The 21,355-nt window shown below is 39.1% G+C and overlaps 1 protein-coding gene across 5 annotated transcripts in view; it reads right to left on the reverse strand.

The window, feature by feature from the left end:
* LOC122541034 (protein unc-13 homolog C) overlaps positions 1-17,146 on the reverse strand; it is a 358,819-nt gene extending 341,673 nt beyond the window's left edge. For 4 of the 5 annotated variants that reach the window (XM_043677514.1, XM_043677512.1, XM_043677513.1 and 1 more), the window contains exons 1-2: positions 16,474-17,146; positions 2,151-5,436 (exon numbers count right to left, since the gene is read on the reverse strand). In XM_043677514.1, coding sequence (XP_043533449.1) covers positions 2,151-5,151 — 3,001 coding nt within the window. In that variant the 5' untranslated portion in view covers positions 5,152-5,436; positions 16,474-17,146. Of the gene's footprint in view, positions 1-2,150; positions 5,437-16,271; positions 16,310-16,473 lie in introns of all 5 variants that reach the window. The other variant, XM_043677511.1, reaches the window with a different exon arrangement.
* Positions 17,147-21,355: the final 4,209 nt, after the last annotated feature.

The following is a 21,355-nucleotide window of genomic DNA, read 5'->3' on the forward strand; positions in this document are numbered from 1 at the left end:
AAATCTAACTAATATATTTTTCTGTTGCAAAGGCATCACAAATTTAAATTAGGTAGACATGGTTAAAGTAATAAAAGTGAGTCATGGATGGATGGAAATGGAACCCTGAGATCACTGCCTGCAACTTTCTAGCAATGGGCTATAAATGCTGGCCCAGCTAGTCACATCCTATGAATGAATAAAACAAAAAATAATTTGAACTTTAACTTCATAGAAATCTCATTATGCTGTTGTTTTTTTTTTCTGCCAAAACTGTGTGATTGTGGATTACAAAGAAATTCACCTTTACATACAATATAACTGCAGTGACATGTGCATTCGGACGATAAGGAATAGGGACAGAAGTAGGCCATTCAGCCCCTCAAGCCTGCTCCACCATTCAATAGGACCATGACAGATCAGTCATTCCCCAAGTCCACTTTCCTGTGTTTTCCCTGTAACCCACGATTCTCCTGCTGAGTTGTAGCATAACAATTTAGTAAAATAGCTTTGCCCATTCACGAGTTAAGAGGTCAATTTACAAGGGTATTTGTCAAAAATAAAGTCCAACTGTGCTATGTCCTCTTTATCCCTGATTAAATGTAAATCTTTATGAAAATAAAATTGGATTTTTCAAAACATCTATTCAGTTAAGCAAATGGTGGTAAAGATAAGAATGTAAATTCACTACAAATTACTGTATTCACAGGCTGAATGGTAAGGTCTGGTCTGTAAACCATCTATTTCTCAAACTTTCAGACCAGCTAGTTATTACTCTGAAACTTTGAGCAATGCCAAAATGTAATTCAAGTACAAATAAATTATTTTAGGAAGAAGATACTTTATTCAGTCTCTTTCTACCTAATATTGCAATGAAACTGATGGGCATTTTGAAAAGTTAGATATACTGTGAGTAAAAGTGCACAGTATTAGATTTCTCATCAAGTACCCATTGTAGTAATGGCTGACATTACCAATGCAGATACACAGAGATTAATAAAAACCAAAAGGACTGTGGATGCTGTAAATCAGAAACAAAATAAAACAGAAGTTGCTAGAAAAGCTCAGCCAGTCTGGCAGCATCTGTGATGGGGAATCAGAGCTAACGTTTCAGGTCCAGTGGCCCTTCCGTACAACTGAGGTTCTGAGGAAGGGTGACTGGACCCAAGACGTCAACAGAGGGATTAATGGTGCTTTTGTATCTCAGCAAAGAATGGAACAAGAAATAAATATATTCTTACAAATTGTAAACAGATCAAAATACTTGCATTAAAGCTGGATTTTAAGTTCTAATGTACTGAGTATCCAAATCTTTAAATAGTTAAGTTTTGTACAATTTCCCACACAAAATAGAAGAGATGTAGAGCTCACAACATTTTACCAGAATCGTCAAATCATTAATTATTTGAAACCCAATTACAATAGAGTATGTGCTACACAAATCAGTGAGACCCTTTCCTTGTCTAAGTGCAGTACTTATGGCAAAGATGAACTATTAATCTTTGTGTTGTAATTGAACGTTGTAAATTGTCTTGAATGCAAGTGAAAATAATCAAGAGTTAGTGTTAGTCAGGGTGACAATTATCGCCTACTTCTTTGACAAAAGTAGTTCATTCCACACAATTAACATTGGATGACAGAAACACTTTCACAGTACAACAAATCCAAAAAGAATAGAAAATCCAAAAAGTTAAAGAAAACATATGGGATAAACAGGAGTTGCTATTTCTGTGTGATATTGTAATATATAAGCACACAACCACCTACAGAGTCAGAATTTCACAAAGTAACAAAAATCTGAGTTCATTTCTATCTTATTTATTCAATTTTAAAGCTAAAGCCTAATTTCTGGGGCCTTGGCTTTCAGTGGGCAGTCAACAGCAAGTTACCCTATCTTTCTCTTTCTCTCACATCTTCTCACCCTGAACTTCAATTGTAGCTTGAAATCCAAAGGGAAGTCCTTTCTCTCCCACTGCCAGCAGGATGCTGGGCACACCAATAAGCAGTGCACATGTATCTTAACTCAGGAACTCAGTAGAAAAATTCAAATCTAGATCTTGCGATTAGATACCCAATACATTGCACATTATATTTAACTTCTGACTTTGGTTAGGTTCCCCTCTGCATTTCAACAAGTGTTATATTTATTTCCAAACATTTAGTACAGGTACCTGCAGAAAGAATCCTCTCTTCCATTTCTGCTACTTGTTGTCTATATGCTTTGCAAGCAGCTTGTTTGAATGTGGGTCTTATTTTGACTTTTTTTGGAACTTCAGGACATTCCTCTGGGATGGTTAGATTTTCAGATTCTCCTGATACACTCTGATGTTCATCTTGTTCGGGTTCTGCTGAGATGACAGCTGGGGATTCTATCTCTTCATCATTGCTTGTCTCATAAGGGATCTCATAACTGTCTCCTTGTAAATCTGGGGCTGTAAATTCTTCCAGACGCTCAGGTGACAACATTTGCTCATCGCTTGACTTGGGAAATGTTTTATTTTCCAGTTTTGCAAGCACTTCCTCCATCACCTCAACATAATCCATTTCGTTTTCCCCTGCCTGCTCACTGTCCTCATCTTCCTCAGCTCTGTAATAATAGGGTTCATAGTACAAGTCTGAATCAAGGGTAGTGCACGATTCATCTGCTGTGGATTGAGACAAAGTCCTGAACCGTCCCATAAAACTGCCTCTTTTTCCATCCTCACTCAGACTTTGGGTACTTCTGGAGTCCATTTTATTCCAAACAACCTCTAAGGCAGACTTAGCGCGTTGAAGTGACGATCCAAATTTTTGGAAGCTGAATCCTGTATCCGAGAGGTCAATACTCAGGCGGCTATGCCAGGATTTAGCTGGCACCTCCATTGAATCAGTGTCACTAGGAAGCTCACTCTGACTGCGACATCTTAGCGAATATTTATTTTGATACTGATAATTATCACTAGGATATGAATCACAATAGGGGTCATATGTGCTTTCCCACTGATTTTGAGGTTTCCTATCAAAACCAGAACATTCTGATGTGTCAAGAGTTGTATCGAACGTTTCTTCTTCATATCCTTGGCCAACAGCCTGGTAATTTGCATCAAAGTCCGTCGTATAGTCCAAGACATTTTGCTCAGACGGGCTATTTAATTCGGATGTAAAAACATGCTGTGAGGTGTCTAGACCAGAGTCTGTGCCTTGTTCTAAATGTTGCCATTCTTTCCATGGTGAAAGATCACCTTGCAAAGACAACTGTGAGTCACTGTAATGACTTCTATCACCAGAAACACAAAGCATTCCATTGCTCATGCCACTATCAGCGTTCTCCGTGTTCTCTACTTCATTTTGTTCCATATAATGTTGATCTTCATAGTCATACTGCTGAGTACCCACATTGTTAGCCCAGGTAGCTGCTTCTTCTTCCTTACCTCTTAACCAAATATCTTTTTCTGAAGATGATACAACTGAGGCACCATCAGCTCTGATGAAGTACTGATTGTCCGTAAAATCTTCAGAGTAAGATATTGACTGGCAGAGTTTAGAAAAATCAGATTCTGAACGGCTGAGTTTGGTCGAAGTGTAATCGTTCTGGAGCCACGAGGGAGCCACTTCATTGTAATAAGGTTCCATCTGTTTCTGGGTCTCTTCAAATGGAGACGAGTGAAGGCTGTCATCAGTACATAACTGTGTTGAATCTGAATATGAGCTGCAAACTACAGTTCTGTCAATGTTAACAATGTTGTGAGATTCTGGGGCTAATTTTGAAGCAATGGACACTTTCTCAAAAACCGTTTTGGAACTCAGTTCAAAACTGTGATTGTTATGGCCTCCCTCCTGATCTTTGTCACTCGATTCAGGTGATGTCAACCCATCTCCTTTGGGTTCCTCCTCTGTGGTTGCTAACTTCATATTCATACTTTCGTATGTCTGGGATTTTGATGGAAGTGAAAATTCCTTTCTGTCCTTCAGATCAGAAAAGATCTCTGTAGAAATTCCAATGCCTGAGCCTTTCAACTTGTAACATTTTTTAAGAATTAAATCCCTGTTTTGGGGACTGTCAAAATATACAAGAATGGGACGAGGCTTGGCATTGGCGCAGTCTCTTTGTTGCCCTAGTCTGTGCACAAGTTCAATCTGAACAGTTTTTTGTGCATCTGTAAGTCCTAGTTTCTCTTCTATAATTCCATAAATTATGTTTTCTGTGTTTTCATGCAATTCTTCAGGCACGTTAATAAATCGTAGACTTACATTATTTCCTTGATAGTTCAGTTGTCTTATATAATCATGTATATCTCTGGTTTCTCTTCTGGACTGCACAAATCCTGAGCGCAATTGTTCAATTTCCGTTTGCACCACTTCCACGCTACTGGAAATTTCATCAATAGACTCTTTCAGAGCATTGACATGTCCGCGTAGCTCACATAACTCAGTTTCTATTTGGCTTATCCCCTGAAGCTCCTTAAAGATCATTTCCATGACATCATGAGTTTGACTAATGCAGCCAGTGGAACTGAATGCAGGTTCTAGTCCGCTCTTTTGCTGCAGACGTCCAGTTCTGTCCAGGGATTTGCTTCGAAAACCAAGAGATTTCTTCCATGTGCTCATTTCCGTATCTGAGGAAATACACTCTTGACTTTTCTTCCACTTGCGAAGCTTACGCAATGCACCAAGTCTCAATAATGTCCGATCTTGATCTGAGCTCCCATCAGATGCAGCTAGGCTGCTGACACTCTTCCTATTTCTCCTTACCGGCATCGTGTGCGACTTATGATCTTTTATTTTCTGCGAAGCACTTATTTCGTTCAATAACTCAGAGGTGCCACTATCAACAGACCACAACTCTGGACACAAATTGTCATTATTTGATGAGCTAATATTCTTTTTCAGCCCGTTCGCTATAGCCACTCTGTAACTCAATGTAGGAGAAAGTGAATATTCTGTTTTTCCTTCCTCGTCTTCAACAGATAAGTTATGGGCGGATTGACACTTAGCTATTCTTTTGACAGTGGTTTTCAGATTTGTTGAGAATTTTTGATTTCGTGCCGAATTAGCTTGCAGGTGTTTTTGTACTTTCTTATCTAGATTACTCTCTTTTTTCCTTGTCGTATTTGCTGGTTTCTTAGTAAACATTCCTTTGTAAAACTTTAAAAGGTAGACCTGGAGTAGATTCTTCAAAAAGGAAGAAATCATAGGGAAAGGCAACAAGTATCACTGATTCCGGTCAAAAACCAGGGCAGTTGCAATCAAGCCAGCCATACATTTCTCAGAGTGAGTGTGTCACTTTCAGCAAAAGACACATCAACAGCATCAAACCATATGTCCTAGTTCTTAGCAAGAAGACAGCATTTATAGGCTGTGAAAGATTAATGCAGATAATTGTCAGAACGCAATCACAATGAATTTGTATCAGATGCAGCTAAAAGTCCTGGGGAAAGGGCAACAGCGCCGAACAGGGTGGAGATCCCATGTCTGCCTCTGTTACAGAAAAGAAGGTGTTAGCATTGAACAACTCAGAATTTTCAACGACGTCGTTTTAGCATTCAAAGCGAACATCAACATACAATGCTAGCAAACAATTAACTAGCTATGGCTACTAAAATACAAACATACATAAACATATTAAAATGCCTTTTGTGGTCAAATATTGCAGTAACAGTCTCATCTCAAAACTACTTGTTCTTTGTGAAACTAATGCAATTTAACTGAGAAAATAGTACACTTCAGTTCCATTTTTTATTATAAACGCTCCAGTTGTATGTAGTAGGAAAACTGAGCATGTAGCATTGCATTTTTTTTTATTCTTACATCTTCACTCTATTCATTTTTTTCCAACAAATTTTGTCATCACTATGCACAGGCCACTTTTCTAAAATTATTCACGAGAATTTGACTCATTCAACACAGCAATTCTTCTTTTGAAACGAAGAATGCATTATAGTAGATTTCATATATACTTCATTCATTGTAGTTTTATATTTATACTTAACATAGTTTGCCAATAGTGCTTTGACAAGGACAATCAGAATGAATTGCAAGGGGCTCCGATATTGTCTGAATTTCTTCATTTGAACAGCGGACATTAAGAATACTATATGAAGATACTAGCTATGAAGAATTACAAAGATAAACAGTGTGGGGGAGCTAAACAAACAACCTAAATTTAGATAAACTACATGCTTCTGAAAGTTCTCAGTTTCAGCATTCTAAATTAGTGGAAGAATTTTCATCAGTGAGAGGGGAAGCAGGGATATGGAAATTCCCAGCTCAGCCTGCTGGTTTCAAGAGAATAGTTGAACCTCCATATGCATTCTGGACTGAGAACTCAGACATCCATTAAATTGTTGAAATAGCTGAATCCCCGGGAAACAATTGCTTGATTGACAGCTCTGTCTCTCAAAACTCTTTTGTCAATTTCACAAAGTTCAGAGAGACAAGAAAAAGAGGTTTCAAGTGCTTGCAGTTTTGGCTATTGACGATTTAAGGATCTGGATAATTGACCATTTTATTGACCTGTACTGAAATGATTTTGTTTAAAAGGTAGAATATTGTGAATTAATTACTTTTCTAAAAACCTTAGTGTTACCATAGGGTCGTTTGTTTCTATACAGTGGAGAATCTATCATAGCATAGAGTATATGAGGGTGATGGGTGCTGTGTGGGAGACCATAGTTTAGCATGAGGAGCATTGGCTTTTTTACTTTTTTAAAAGGTGCCTCACCCAGACTATGATTCATGATATCTCTCGGTGTCATGCACCACAAATCCTTTAAAGTTGGCCCAACACCATTAAAGTTATGGAGGACTAGCAGGTGTCTGTCCCTGCAATGGAGCCAGCCAGGTCAAGGATGGAGGCTGTGAACTTATGAGCCAAACCAGCCTGGGCCCTTAAATCAGCACTGAAAATCAGAAAACTCAAGTATGTGGCCAGAAATCCCAGAATCTGATCTTGACTGCCATTTTCACCCCTTCACAAAAGTGTCCCCAATTCCATGGAAATCCAGACCAGTGTCTCACATTTCAAACTCACACCTTTACCAATTCAAAGAAACATCGCAGTTCCTCTGCCCCAGCAACCCAAAAGAATCTGTAAAGTGCTAATATTTTAATCTGTTTATTTACTTTGAAATCTGTTTCACTGTTGTATGTAGTTATGTTTTTCCATTGCCAAACTAAAATGAGTGCTTAGCTCCTCTCCACGCAGTGTCACTTTTGTTTATTATCTGAAGGATGAATTTGTAGTCAGTTTTAAGTTACTGTTAGCCTCACAAGAGAAGATTTATCAAAAAGTTGTATTACTCATTGTTTAGCAATCTCAGAGTTGCAAGGGGAAATATTCTCAATGTGTCTTATTTTCACTTTTGACAGAAAATAAAAATAAACTATTCGATTCATGGAAGTACAAACTTTGACACTTCAAATTACCACACAAAATGCTAAAGGTGCATCATGGGTAGAATCTGTTAAATCATCGAGCAACTTCTTGAGCTCACTACTTTTGTACGTTTTCATAACATCACTAAAACAAACATTAACGTTCCCATGAAAATGCAATTTAAATAACTAGTGGAGAGGTAAACATTTAAAAACACAATGAACTCAAACAATTCATGTTTTAATGTTATTTTTTCCATCACATTTAATTTATAAGTTCTCAACTTCTCATTCCTTACAAAGGATCTTTAAAAGCTTTCATTTTCTTGTTTCCTCCTTTATATTAGTACTCAACATTGATGTAGGTGATGATAATTTACTAAAGTTGTGGGCCCTATTTTAATACCAGCTGAATAATAGCATCAAAGTCAAGATCATTGATCAAGTATGCCTCAAAGTCCCAGGATCTAACTTGGGTACATTTTGGATGTAATCCAATTTACTTTCTGTTGAACAAACAATCTCAGTTGGACAGTAGTTGTGTCCCTGCCTCTGAAAATATTTAAGCTATCTTGGTCCTAACTATTGACAACTGCTAGAACTCACATTGATGTGGTCAGGTTAATTATACTAAAAATAAACAGAACAGCAAGATTACAAGAATCTTTTTACAGAGACAAAACACCTTCAAAAAAAAAGAATTAGTCTAAACACAAATGAGAGCAATGTTCAGCCAGTTCCTCCTAAATCTAGGTTGAAAAAAATGTTATGTTTTTATCTTTTAAAAATCCTATTATGAGTCATATATTCTATGTCTTTCTGTAGAAATGTCTGTTTCCATAGAACACCTTGCAAGAGAGGGCAGTCTTTTTCATAATGGTAAAATGCAATGTTCCAAGTTGGGTCTCTTCACTACACAGCAGCACATTAACCCTAGAATTGAACCTGCTGCTTAAACATCAACATTAGCAAAGGATTCAAGTCCATTTTATTAGCTAGAATACATAATAACTTCTTCAGTGTCACAGAAAACACAGCTGATAAAAATCACATGTAAAATATAATTATTTTCTTTAGAGATATCATTCAAGTTTCAGAACACTACATCCTTTTACTCAGAGCCATATGAGATTAATAAAAAGTCACACTTCACTGAACTGTTTAACTGGTAATTGTGCAAAATTGCATGAAATGAAGATGATTGTGTGTGGGGAAATGTGTAAATGCTAAGATGATGCCACTAATGTTTTGATAAAAAGGGAAGGAATGTGTCATGGTCATACTTGACATGATGGTGTTTATGTATCAAGTCTTTAAGAAATATACTGTTATTACTTTGTTGTGCCATGTTAACCTCCGTAGTAAAACTGCATGAACAACAGACTTCTTTCAAGGCTGCTAATGCTGCTGTATAACTGACTGATGTTTTTTCATTGCTCCAAACCTGGTCTTAACAACTTCTTTAACAGCATCATCCCACAGCATTGGCTAAATTCATAACTAAACATGGGTTTGAGAGTAAGATGATCCTATCAAAGGTGTAACCTGGCAAGGGAGGTGTGTGAGGGAGGTATGTGGGAGTAGGGGTGGGGGGGGGGGGGGGGGGGGGGTGGGGTGGACAGTCCAATGCTTCAAGACCAGACCACTCTCACAAAGCATATGTGAGCGTTTTCAACATGTGGAGCCTTTCTTCAAAATGTCTACAGAGCAATGAAGGTCCAACCCAATAATGTCAGAATCTCCGTTATTATATCTATGTTCTAGAAGAATGAAGAAGCTACGCAGAAAATAGTAACCTTTGCAAATTACTGAAGCCTGTGACATCTTGATTTTCATAAATATTAATTGCAGTATGAATTGGTAGGATTTTCTGCAGGTTTTGTGGGAACTTATTTCTAATGACTTCAAGTAATACAGTACATTATTGCAGGGCAAACTCGGGTGTACTAAGATATGCTTCAAACTGAAATGACCACCTCATCACTACTCTAACCACTGAAGGGGTTATCAATGGGTAAAATTAAATAGTACTTTAATTTTATTCACCTGTCTCAATTGAGAGACACTTCAATTCCTGGGACAATTCTTTTATTTTTTGCAACACCAGGAAAACTTAACAATGTTAAAACATTAAATTATAAGCATATCTTTTTTTTAAATAAAGCATGATACAAGTTTGTTTCTTCGAGTCCATGCATGGTTTAAAACAATTTAGCTACTTTAAATTTGTGTAAAGTGTTGTTAAATAAGAATTCAATCTATGAAAACAAATTCTATCCTACCTATCAAAATGTACTACTGTCTGTCAATTTTCAACAACATTGAGATTTGTTCCTCTTCTAATAAAGTGTTTATCAAAAATAATTCTGATCTGAAAAGGCACATAATCAAAGCAAACCACCATAAACAGACTGAGCCTGCATACTGTATTAAGAATGTTTTGGCTTACTGTCATCAAGAATTTAATTTCCAATGTAAACTTAAATTTAATTCTACACATGCAGTTAATAGAATTGTCAGTCCACCTGTAGTTTCTTAAGTTCAGGTAAGAGGTAGCATATCTCAGGGGTTGAATCACTACTTAGTACTAGACTGCAACTCTTAAAGACAAGGTTACTCCAGTAGCTGCATGGGATGAAGCAGGTCGCAAGAGCTAAAGACTGGGGAGAAAGTAGAAAGATGATACAACAAGCCAAAGAGTCTGTTTCAAGGTTGTTGGAGATCTTTGTGCAAGAGTTGCACACGGAGAGTCAGGCAGAGATAAAGAGAAAGAATAAAAAAAAGAGAGAAATTGTTTTCCTTCAGTGAGTTAGGAAGCACACAAGAGTTGAGAAGTCAGCGAGAGAAATATGCAATACGGCAAATGCCTCCAATCTGATCCCAAGAACCTGGATGTAGCTCAAAAAGAAGTCTAATGACTTCTCATTAGTGGCCAAGGTAGGTGAAAGCATCTTCAGATGCTACAAGCCGAACACACTGCTCCATTCATCATTGATTATGCAGCAAACTCTATCAGTCTTGGTACATGTTATTGTGTTGTGTCACACCACCAGTATGTCAGTAAATCATTTAAAGAGACACAATCAATGTATCATCATTGCACAGTAGTATGAGACCTCAGATGAAAAAGGCCTCATATTTCTTCTTAGCTCAGATCACTTGAAGCATGATACTCAACTGGAAGTGTGCCCCTCTGAATATCTTAATATTAGACAAGACCCTTATGTGCTTGAGGAATGTAATGCTTGCACATCATAGTTAGTTGTAGTAAATAATTCAATACCACAATTTCCATGCCCAGCATTGCCACATCAGGGAAAAATACCCAATCAGATAGACTCCTCATACAATATGCCTTACATTTTTGGCACAGCCTCCATATACTCTGCCCTAAAATGTACATCTCCCAGCATATATGTCCTGCCTGCTATTGACCTGTAAAAGGCATAACATGCAAGCAGTTTAGCATCACACTGATTGATGCATTTCGCTCCTTCTTGCGGTACCTGGTGACTGACTCTAGGCGACAACAGCAGAAGCTGAACAGTGGAGTGCAGACAAAGCTGCAGATGTTCATCTTCAGGGAGAAGACGGTGCAGGACATTCGTGAAATGATAACCACTGACAACCTGCATAAGAATGATGGTACTTCACCACCTATAACCCTACAGCTCCAATCTATTTCATGGCCATCCTCCTAGCTGTTATCATTCACAATCTTCAGATGGTGGAACCTCTTGCTTCCCCGGTCCCATTCCAGCCATTTTACTTTTGTGCCAGGGCAGTTTCCACTCAGTGGGTCACAACACCCAGTGGGAGTACAGGGCAAGATTCTGGGACTGCAAGATCCAAAGGAGCAACGGTTTCTGTGGAGCTGGGACTGAGTGTTAACAGTTATTTGGCCCCTGTAAATCCTTTTGTTTTTTTTCCCATTGGTGTGTGTGTCCTGACTGATCTTTGAAATGTGATTGTTGACATGCAGATTAAAATCTTCAACGGTGGGGTAGGCTCGTTTATTGTTGTTAAACCTTGCAATTTAAACAATTCCCACCACCTCAACCTTCTCCCGACATCAGACCCTGCTCCCCTCATGCAATAGGTAAAAATCAACACCTTTGTGAAATTCTTCACCAAAAGAGCGATAGAGGTTGGGTCGTTAAGTCTCATGGCATGGTGGAACAGACCTGATGGGTGAATGGCCCTTCATTGCTCCTATGTTCTGTGGTTTTATGGAGAGAGGGGTCGTACAGGTTATCCTTTAGAGGAGTCAGTTTAGGACTATAATGGAATCCTATGCCTGTGTTTTTTTTTTAAATTTCAGATTTCCAACATCCACAAAACTTTGCTTTCATATAAAAGAAGTGCTAGGTAAGTTGGAACAGAAAGAGCTATTATTTTTATTTATTCACAGGTATTTGGGTGTCGTTGGCTAGGCTGACATTTATTGCCCATCCCTAGACACCATTTGTTGCAATTAGATACACATTTCAGTAGCTTGCATGGCCATTTCATTTGTGGCAGCTTTTATTCCAAGATTATGACCAAGAGGATTTTGTGATGGGCTGTAACTGGTGAAAAACGGGGATCTCATGTTTAATTCACATTGAATGATGTGCTCACAAACACTCCGTACGGAATGACAACCGCTTTCTTCTTTTCTTCCTCCTTTTCCGGAGGTGGTACTCAAATCACAATGGCAAGAGCTGGGTCCTCACAGTGACTAGGTTGAGAGAAGTTCATAAGATTGTGAATGGTATGGATAGAATGAAAAGTATGAAGCTTTTTCCCAGGATGGAGGGGTCATTTACCAGGGAACACAGGTTCAAGGTGTGAAGGGGGATTAAAAGAGATGTGTGAGGCACATTTTTCACACAAAAGGTGTGGAACGCGCTGCCTGAGGAGGTGGTTGAAGAACACACAATCACTGCATTCAAGAAGCACCTGGCTGAATCCATGAATAGGAAGGGAACAGAGAGATACGGCTCCTGTAAGTGAAGACAGTTTTAATACAGAAGGGCAAAATGTGTCGGCTCAGACTTGGAGGGCTAAGGGCCTGTTCCTGTGCTGTGTTATTGCTCTTTGTTGAGGTGATTTGCGAGAGTTTGTTCCCAGCAAAGTGTTTTACCTGGTGTGACAATGCCTATGTCATCTCCTGTAACTTAAGAAACTGTGGTTATTGTAGTATTAAAGAATCCAACTGATATTTATTACAACAAATTATGTATAAATATTACATTGCTCAGGCACATAAGTGTCTGGGCTAATAACAAGCTATTCAAATGCAATAGAGTATTATGTTTTTGGAGCATGCTTTCAGTGGAGAGTCATGTTTCAAATGATCCATTGTAGATGGAGTATGAGATCCATACACCCTCAGGTCACATACAATGATACAGTGATACTATCTCTTGAAGGCAGTTTGACACAGACAGTCTGACATAATATGACAGTGGTTGAAACAGACCACCAAGGACTGAAATACTTGTTCCAGTGAGAAGGGGTACACTCCTCCTGAGTGGTTGAGGCAGCATTGTTTCAACTTCCCAATTACTTGGTAAATGGCATTCATTGTCTGAGCATAACTCAGATATCTGAGTACTGGTATTTGGACTGTGGAGGAGAGTCATTGGCTAGATGTAGAGTGGATAGCCCTCATCGCCTAGAAACGATTTTCGACTCACATCCGGTAGAAGAAAGGCAATTGGAACAACAGACTGATGCGTGACGAATATATTGTGACTCTACCAGAAATGTAGGCACTCGCCGACAGAATATGCTGCACATGGTCACACACCCAATGTGAGTGGCAACATTTGTGGTTTCATTATGTGTCATGGTTGGGAGGTGCCCCTGCCTAAGCCTCAGGTGGAGAGACAAAGGCACTGTGTGCATCCTTCCTAGCAGACATGTGCACACTCCTCCTGCTTCTCCTGGTTCAGAGAAAAGTCGACAAGTTCCCTCTCTTCGCATACAGAATATCTACCATACTTTGATGCTGCAAATGGAAGATGAACTGCAGGATGTTAGCTCTCCTCAGCAGCTGAAGATCTGCTGCCAAGAGACTGCAGAGTTTGATACGACCTCCTTGGTGAATCACAGACACACAACACACTGAGCCTGCAATGGGGAAAAAGTGTCCTGAAAGAAACCTAGATGAGTTAAGCTGCCCCTTGGGAGTCCTTCTTGCCTTCCTTCCCTTCTTCTGCTGATGGCTTTGCTTCTTTGTTACCACTGCATCATCTCTGACCTGTACTGTAACCTAGTTGTCCTTAACTTTAGGCAGCATGCTGGCTGAGTAATTATCACTGCTGCCTCACAGCACCAGGGACCTGAATTTGATTCCAGTGTTGGGAGACTTTCGGTGTGGAGTTTGCACATTCTCCCGTCTCAGCGTGGGTTTCCTCAAAGTGCACCGGTTTCCTCCCATAGTCCAAAGATGTACATGTTAGGTGGATTGGCCCTGCCTGTAATACCCAGGGAGGTCCAGACAATGGTAAATGCAGGGTTAGGGGGATAGGATGGGATGCTCCTCAGAGGATCAGTGTAGGTTCAATTGGCCGAATGGATTCTGTGATTCCCATGCAGAGTGTTACTATAGTCCTCGTGATTCAGAGGGGAATGGCGTGCTCAGAATCCAGCATTAACTCAATTCACAAACTCAAACAGTCTACTTGGAAACTAATAAGCGACTAACCTACAAGTTGTTGATGGTGTCTTTAAATTGTACTGCTGTAAATGTTTAAAGGGGGAGGGGAGGGTGTTACCAAGAGCGGCAAGCTCCATAATGGTGGGTCTGGCATCAAATCAGCATTCGATGTTGACTAACATCAAAAATGCCTACACTGCATGCTTCTGGCATGCACATGAAATGCCCATGCTAACGCCCACACCAAGCTGCTGTTTGGCTGCAGGCCATTCCCAAGGCTGGCAGAAGCTGTACAATTGCCACAAGAGCTTTGGCTGCTTAGATCCAAACCTGACAGCCATACCAGCTTGGGTTGTCAGGAACACATATCCGGCCAGTCAAGAACAGGATAACATTGTTGCCGAGTTCATTCTGAAAGGTTTAACCTCTTTAGACGTAACCACCATTTCAAGTGAAGAAACTGCATGGAGATAAGATCCCAATGAGTGGGATGAGTATGGTTAAAATGATTTTCTGCAACATACTTGTTCACAAGCCAACATCCAAGTGTTACCCACTTCCAACACACATCTCCATGAACGAAGGCTTATATAAAGAAACAGTTTGTGATCTGAGCTGCTGCCAGAGTGTCTTGCTATAACTGTTAGATATTGAAAAATAGGGCTGTTTAATTCTCAACATGCTGTGAACTGAATTTGAACTCTTGGAGATCCATGTTCAATGATGCAGTTAAGTCACAGTAGAAATTATTATTGGTGGAAATATAGGAAGCACACCTAAAGTAAATGCTATACACGTTGCCTAACAATGACTTGCCTTCACTTCTTTCACCTGTCAAAACAGTAAAGTTGTCACTGGAGCCAGATTTTCATCTTTATTGCCTCGACTATTTGCTCATGGAGCTAATTAGAGAATCTCTTGAGAGAATCCACTTGGTTTTCATTCTATTGATTTCAAAGGAGCAGTTTCATTAAGTTTCATAACAAGATGGGCGGTCCATTCTCTCTTTCTAAAGTTGACAATTTGTCTGTGCATTTTTCTTCAACATGGAAGCTTTACTGATTTAAACACTACAATGAATTAATTTGATGTGCTTTACCATGATAATATTCATTAAACAAGTGTGTAAACATTGTCTTTTTTTCTTCAGCTGGCAAATTCCGAAGTTTGCTGGAAATGTGTTGCTGGAAAAGCGCAGCAACACATTTCCAGCTCTGATCTCCAGCATCTGCAGACCTCACTTTCTCCTCAAAAATTCCGAAGTTTGCAAAGAAAGGTAAAAGGGTGCTGAGAAAGTGACATCATTCCATCATCAACTCAGCCTGACAGGATTTGTTAAAAAAAAACACTTTTTTTAAGTTGAGAGGGAAAAATCGTAAACTAACAACTTAATCACACAAAGTTCATACTCTAGCACTTATAACATAGAATAGGAAGAACTTTGTCCAGCAGTTAATACAGCAGCACTCCAGCCCGAGACCCAAGACTGTCTAAAAACAGAGTTGATCAATCCTTCTAAATTATGGAAGGTCCATCAATTTAGGAAGGTCACGTCAATTGTCAGACGGAAAAGATCTTGTATAAACATGTATTAAAATGGATTTATCATTTTCCTTGCTCACATAATGCAAGATACAGGATTTTGGCATTCCTTGGGTATGGCAAGGTTTAACAGTCCAAATGTAAACTCTACCTCAGACCAGATATTAGTTCTTAAACTTCACAAGAAGCTCGACAGGCATGAAATGAAGGTGTTATTTTGCATAAAGACTTGAGGGAATCATGAAGCTGTGTCTTGATTTACATGATATAGCTCACATGGCATGTTGTTATGTTTAAACCTTCTATAAAAAAAGAGCATCGGAATGACAGAACAATAATTAAAATTACTTTCAGATGCAAAAATAGGAAGCCCTCGGTACTAAGCAGAAAGTGCAGGTACCAACTGCATGAACAACTGTCGAGCTATCTGAATAGTAGTTAAAAAAAAAAATCCAGCATATATTTTAAACAGGCTGCCTGTCCGTGGCAATGTTGCAGGCTGTTCATGCTGAAAGATTAATCAGGACACGGGAATGCATAAAACAGATGTAACACAACGTTTGCATGCCTAGTTGTGAATTCACTTAAAATTGCTGAATTACACAGCAAAAATGTAACACCAACATGGTGGCAATCAAGAAATTAATGTGTTCTTCAGCTATGCACTGAACTACAATCTTACAGCCCCGACACTAAAACTGTAACATACATTATATTTAAAGCTCGGAGGTATCAAATGAGATTTACTTACATTAGCAGTCCACGATTTGGGTACAACAGTTGATGCTACTATTGATTTAAGCAGAACAAAAGACAAGACTGAGCATCTTTAATAGTATTAAGTTGTGTCAAGCAGATTGATTGAAGCACTTTGAAACCAGTTGTGAAGAAATACATCTAAAAATTAAGTAATTTATACATTATGGATGCAGAAGAAACTGAAAGAGTCATACCTGTATTTTTCCAGATTTGTAATCATGAATAAAATACCCAGCAAACAAAGGAATATATGAGAATTTTTCCTTCAGTGCAGAAATACAAAGCAAAGAGCACACGTTTGATCTCCCATGCTTAATGAAAAAGGAAATGCTACAACAGACGGTAGAGCCGATCCACAGTGCTTCAACTCAAGTGCGATCAGGCATACTGGTACCCTGCAATGTTAGCTGTTCCTCTGAATTCCAGTGGTTTCCCTAAGCAGCATTAACTGCATCTTTACAACTTGCTACATGTAGTAAATTGCCGTCACTGTTCCCAAACATCACCTGAAGCACAATCTTCCCCTCCGCTTCCTTTCACGCTGCTTTGGCGTAGCTTTAGCACGAGATTAAGAGTCGGTGTCCCTGACAACTATTGAATTGCACGGCTCTCCTCAGCCACACCAGCCTGACAATCCTATCATCGTGTGCATCAGCTTCAACTTCACATAGCAACCTCCTTTGTGCCACAGCTTTATACTCTTCTGCCCACATTCTGAATGGCACGGCCACCAGTCTCTCTCCCCTCTGGTAACGTGTCTTCCTGCTTGAAGACAGTGTGAAATGAGCTCACCACATAAGAAAAACAAACCCTGCACACAGATATTACACATGCAACATTGTCACAGACCCACAGCCGACAGCAGATGCATTGCTTGCTGCAATACTGATAACAGTGCGAAGCTCTCCCTTAGGCTTGGTGAGGAAATCTGTTTGCCAGGATTGTGCTGTACCTGACCTTTCATTTATCAGCTCAACGTGACCTATTGCAGCAACCACATAACCATTTTGTATAATAGGGTGCAGTGTATAGCAGATTATTACTTTGTTACCTGATCTGATGATTGCTCCAACATATAATAAAATGTAAAATTCTTGCAGTTTATTCCAATGTAATTTCGACCCAACTATTTGTCCAATATAAACAATTAAAGGATGAGCACAACACAATAAGATGCAGCTTACTAATATCATGTAATTCAACAAGAGTATCACAGCTTCCAGTTTCTTTTCCCAACAATGCTGTAAACCAGTAATTAAGGAATTAAAACATGCCCGAATGAAGTATCCACTTATACATAATTATTTGAAAATAACTACTTCTTAATTATGTTGGAGAGGATTCAGGAAAATTAATGAATATCTAATGCATTGCATTTTAGAAACTGCAATAACAAGGATTTACAGAGATGCTGTGTTTCAAAAAAAACTTTCCGTGTATAAATTGTCCAAAGAACTGTCTGGAATCTCACTCTCCAAACACTCAGCAGCACTTTGCTGACGCCAGAAGTTCTGTCTTGTATACTCTTATTATGATGTGGAATTCAAATGAGTAAGTTTACAATAATTCATTCCAAATGAATATAATTGTTCTAATAACAGTTTCTGCAGGTTTTAAATTAAATCATCTTGCTGCAGAATTTGTCTGCAGCACCACGTGTTTTTTTAAAGAGTGAGACATTGTTGACAACTCATGGTGCACGCCATTAGTTTCCTTTGGTCCTTTTAGTTCAGAAACATATTTTGAACTGAAACCGGTTGCAAGTGAGCACTGATAGCGCCAATGACAAGGATGACAACGATCACCCAGGAGCAATACTGAAACAATAAGATTTAACGATTGAGGAAGGAACAGTAAAATCGGAGTAGAAAGAGAATTCAAGTCAACTGGGAGCATAGATAGACAAAGAGAACATTGGACTGAATTAGAACATTAGTGTGACAGAAAGGAACTTGAGAAAACAACATTAAATTTGAGATTTTTAAAACCTCTACAAACAATTGACTACTTCTAGAAATGAGATTGAACACATTTTTTTCCTACAAGTTGAAAGTCACTGCATGAACATTGCATTTTAAAAAACAGATACTTACACTCTTGGTTGCTAGACTTAATTTTCTCTGATAATATTAAGGGGCAATTAATGAGCAAATCCAGCAATTTTCTAAAGGTAATGGCAGAAGCTAAGAGGTGCCACCTGTCCAACGTTAAGTGGCAAAGAGGCATAAATTGGCCAGCAAGCTCTGGACAATTGCAATGCCTGCATTGCCAGCTGATTTGCACATTAATATCAGCATGTATTATCAGTAACATTATTTTCCAGAAAATCTAATGAAATAAGATTCCTAAAGCTGCTAATATCATGACAGAATTCAGACAAGTTTACACTAATTGTACTTAATCATTCACTGTGCTTCATCATTTAAAGTGTTAATCAAAATGCAGAAATCTGACTTCCTGTGTACAGTTATGCACAGTACATAATAGTATTCATCTCTTATGTAATTTAAGTAGTTTATGAACTGCAGTGTCAAGCAACTAAGTTGCAAAAAGCATCATCATAAATATGATCTATTCAATCAGGATTTCTTGAAGAATGAAATATTCTGCTGGGAGCTACTGTAATTTTATGTGGATATATTGAGAACCACATATTGCCCACATAAAAAAGTTTGCTCAGCAATAAAATTAATTACTGAAAGAAAGCTGAATTTCACTTGCTTTATTAAATGTGTGATATAGAACACTACAGGGGACATCAATTCAAATCATGTCTGTAATTCAGTCTATATATCAAACACAGTCATTGAAGAGAAATTATAATTTTCAAAATTACTACAGAGACCTGAAAGGACTCACTGTGAGGAACAGCAAAACCATTTAGTCATTTGAGACTGTTCCACCAATTATACTGCTTTCCACAGTTCTTTTATATAGACAACCAAGTATCAATCAATCACACTAATATACCCTTACCACATTTCTCCAAACAATGTTACTTACAAATAAGCACGTGCAGATTCTGTTTCTCTACACGGAACACACTACCTAACACAGCATCAACCTTGACTCAATGCGAATGCTTCCATTTTTGATTCAGATGTTCATTGGTCAAAGTGCTTTTCCAGAAATTTAAGCACATAACATACATTGCCGTTTGCACAACTGTGGGAGTGCAAGACCATCATATGTTTGTATTCTGGATTAGACATTAAAACAAAGCTCATTCAAAAGGCAGGGGAGTGGTTTGATTCATTCTGACAAAACATCAACAACCTGAGGCCAAACTATTTGTCATTTAATCTCTCACAGACCTTTCCTTTTGTTCTGAAGTCATACCAGACTTGAATCGTTAACTCTGTTTCTCTCTCCACAGATGCTGCCAGAGCTGCTGAGTTTCCACAGCAACTTTTCTGTTTATATTTCCCTTTTGTTCTTCTATCCAGTGCCCATTTCCACTTACTCAGATTGATTATGTTTCCTGATTTCCCAGTTCTGTTGAAAGGTCCCTGATCTGAAATGCTAACTCGGTTTCTCCATCTCCACAGCTGCTGCTAGGCTGGCTGGGTTAGCGCTTTTTGTTTTGATTTAGATTTCCAACATCCACACGAGAGAGAATTTAAAAACAAAACTCTTTACTGTTTATGAAAGCTTGTGAATTAATTAGTTGATTTTTTACAACAGTGGCTACAATGAAAAGTATTTATTGTTCTGGCACGTTCCAAGAATGTGAAAGTTGCTTTTTAATTGCAAATCTACTTCCTATCAGAAGTTTTCCTCCTGCTTATAGTGTGGGCAGGTTTGGCCAAAGCTGGCAAGAGCTGAAGCTAAAGGCACTTAGGTCAATACAAGAACACTACTGGTCAACAAACAGCTAAAGCCCATAGTTTGGGAGAAGATTTGTAGCTCGGGTGCTCATTGTTGTGGTTCTGTTCGCCGAGCTGGGAATTTGTACTGCAGATGTTTCGTCTCCTGTCTAGGTGACATCCTCAGTGCTTGGGAGCCTCCTGTGAAGCGTTTCTGCGATGTTTCCTCCGGCATTTGTAGTGGTTTGTCTCTGCCGCTTCCGGTTGTCAGTTCCAGCTATCTGCTGCAGTGGCTGGACTAGAGGCACGGCACTCATCCACAGATGCAATCAATAAGCACATCGACCTGGACCCAATATACCGGCCACTGCAGCGGACAGCTGGAACTGACAACCGGAAGTGGCAGATACAAATCCCACTATAAATGCCGGAGGAAACATCACAGAAGCGCTTCACAGGAGGCTCCCAAGCACTGAGGATGTCACCTAGACAGGGGACAAAACATCTGCAACACAAATTCCCAGCTCGGCGAATAGAACCATAACAGCTAAAGCCCATGTCGAGTAAAAACAATTTGTCACTAACACTAGAATGCATTAATGGTCCATCCCAATTGACTTGAAGTGATTCTTCCTATGTCTACATGACATACTAAGCTATTTTAGAGGGGTAAGACCAATCACATCATGCAGGACATGTTATCTAGCTACAGGACCTACCATATCTGCCACAACGTTGCCTGAATCGCAGTTTCCAGTTTCAGTTTTACACATTCAGGCCACATTGATGAGCCACACTGGGCATCCATGCTACAGTACCATATAATAATGCACATGTGTCTGTTTAATGTAGCAAACAGACAGATGTGCTACACCCACTCACAGATATATCTGCATGTACTTTCTTGGAACTCAATTTAACACCCACTGAAGTGTACTCGAGCTCCTTGTTTGCATGTAGTATTTGAACTGAAAGCAACTACATCACAGTCAGCTCACAGATAGACCTTTCGATATGATGCGCCAAGTTAATACAGTAGCATAAAATCTGTTTGGTAGCTGTCCTAATGGAAGAAACCACTTTTCCTCCCAGTCTTCACCTCTCAAAATGTGAAGGTGAAGTGTCAACATACAGTCCTATCCAGGCATTCCAATGTGAACCAAAAACAACAGCATCATATCACTTTCATTTGTGGAAGGGTTTCTGGACTCTGGAGCAACCTTGGCACAATGTCATGAAACTGTACATCACAGAGTATAAATACCACAGG

The sequence above is a fragment of the Chiloscyllium plagiosum genome, chromosome 36 (assembly GCF_004010195.1).
Source record: "Chiloscyllium plagiosum isolate BGI_BamShark_2017 chromosome 36, ASM401019v2, whole genome shotgun sequence".
In the NCBI taxonomy this organism is placed as follows: Eukaryota; Metazoa; Chordata; class Chondrichthyes; order Orectolobiformes; family Hemiscylliidae; genus Chiloscyllium; species Chiloscyllium plagiosum.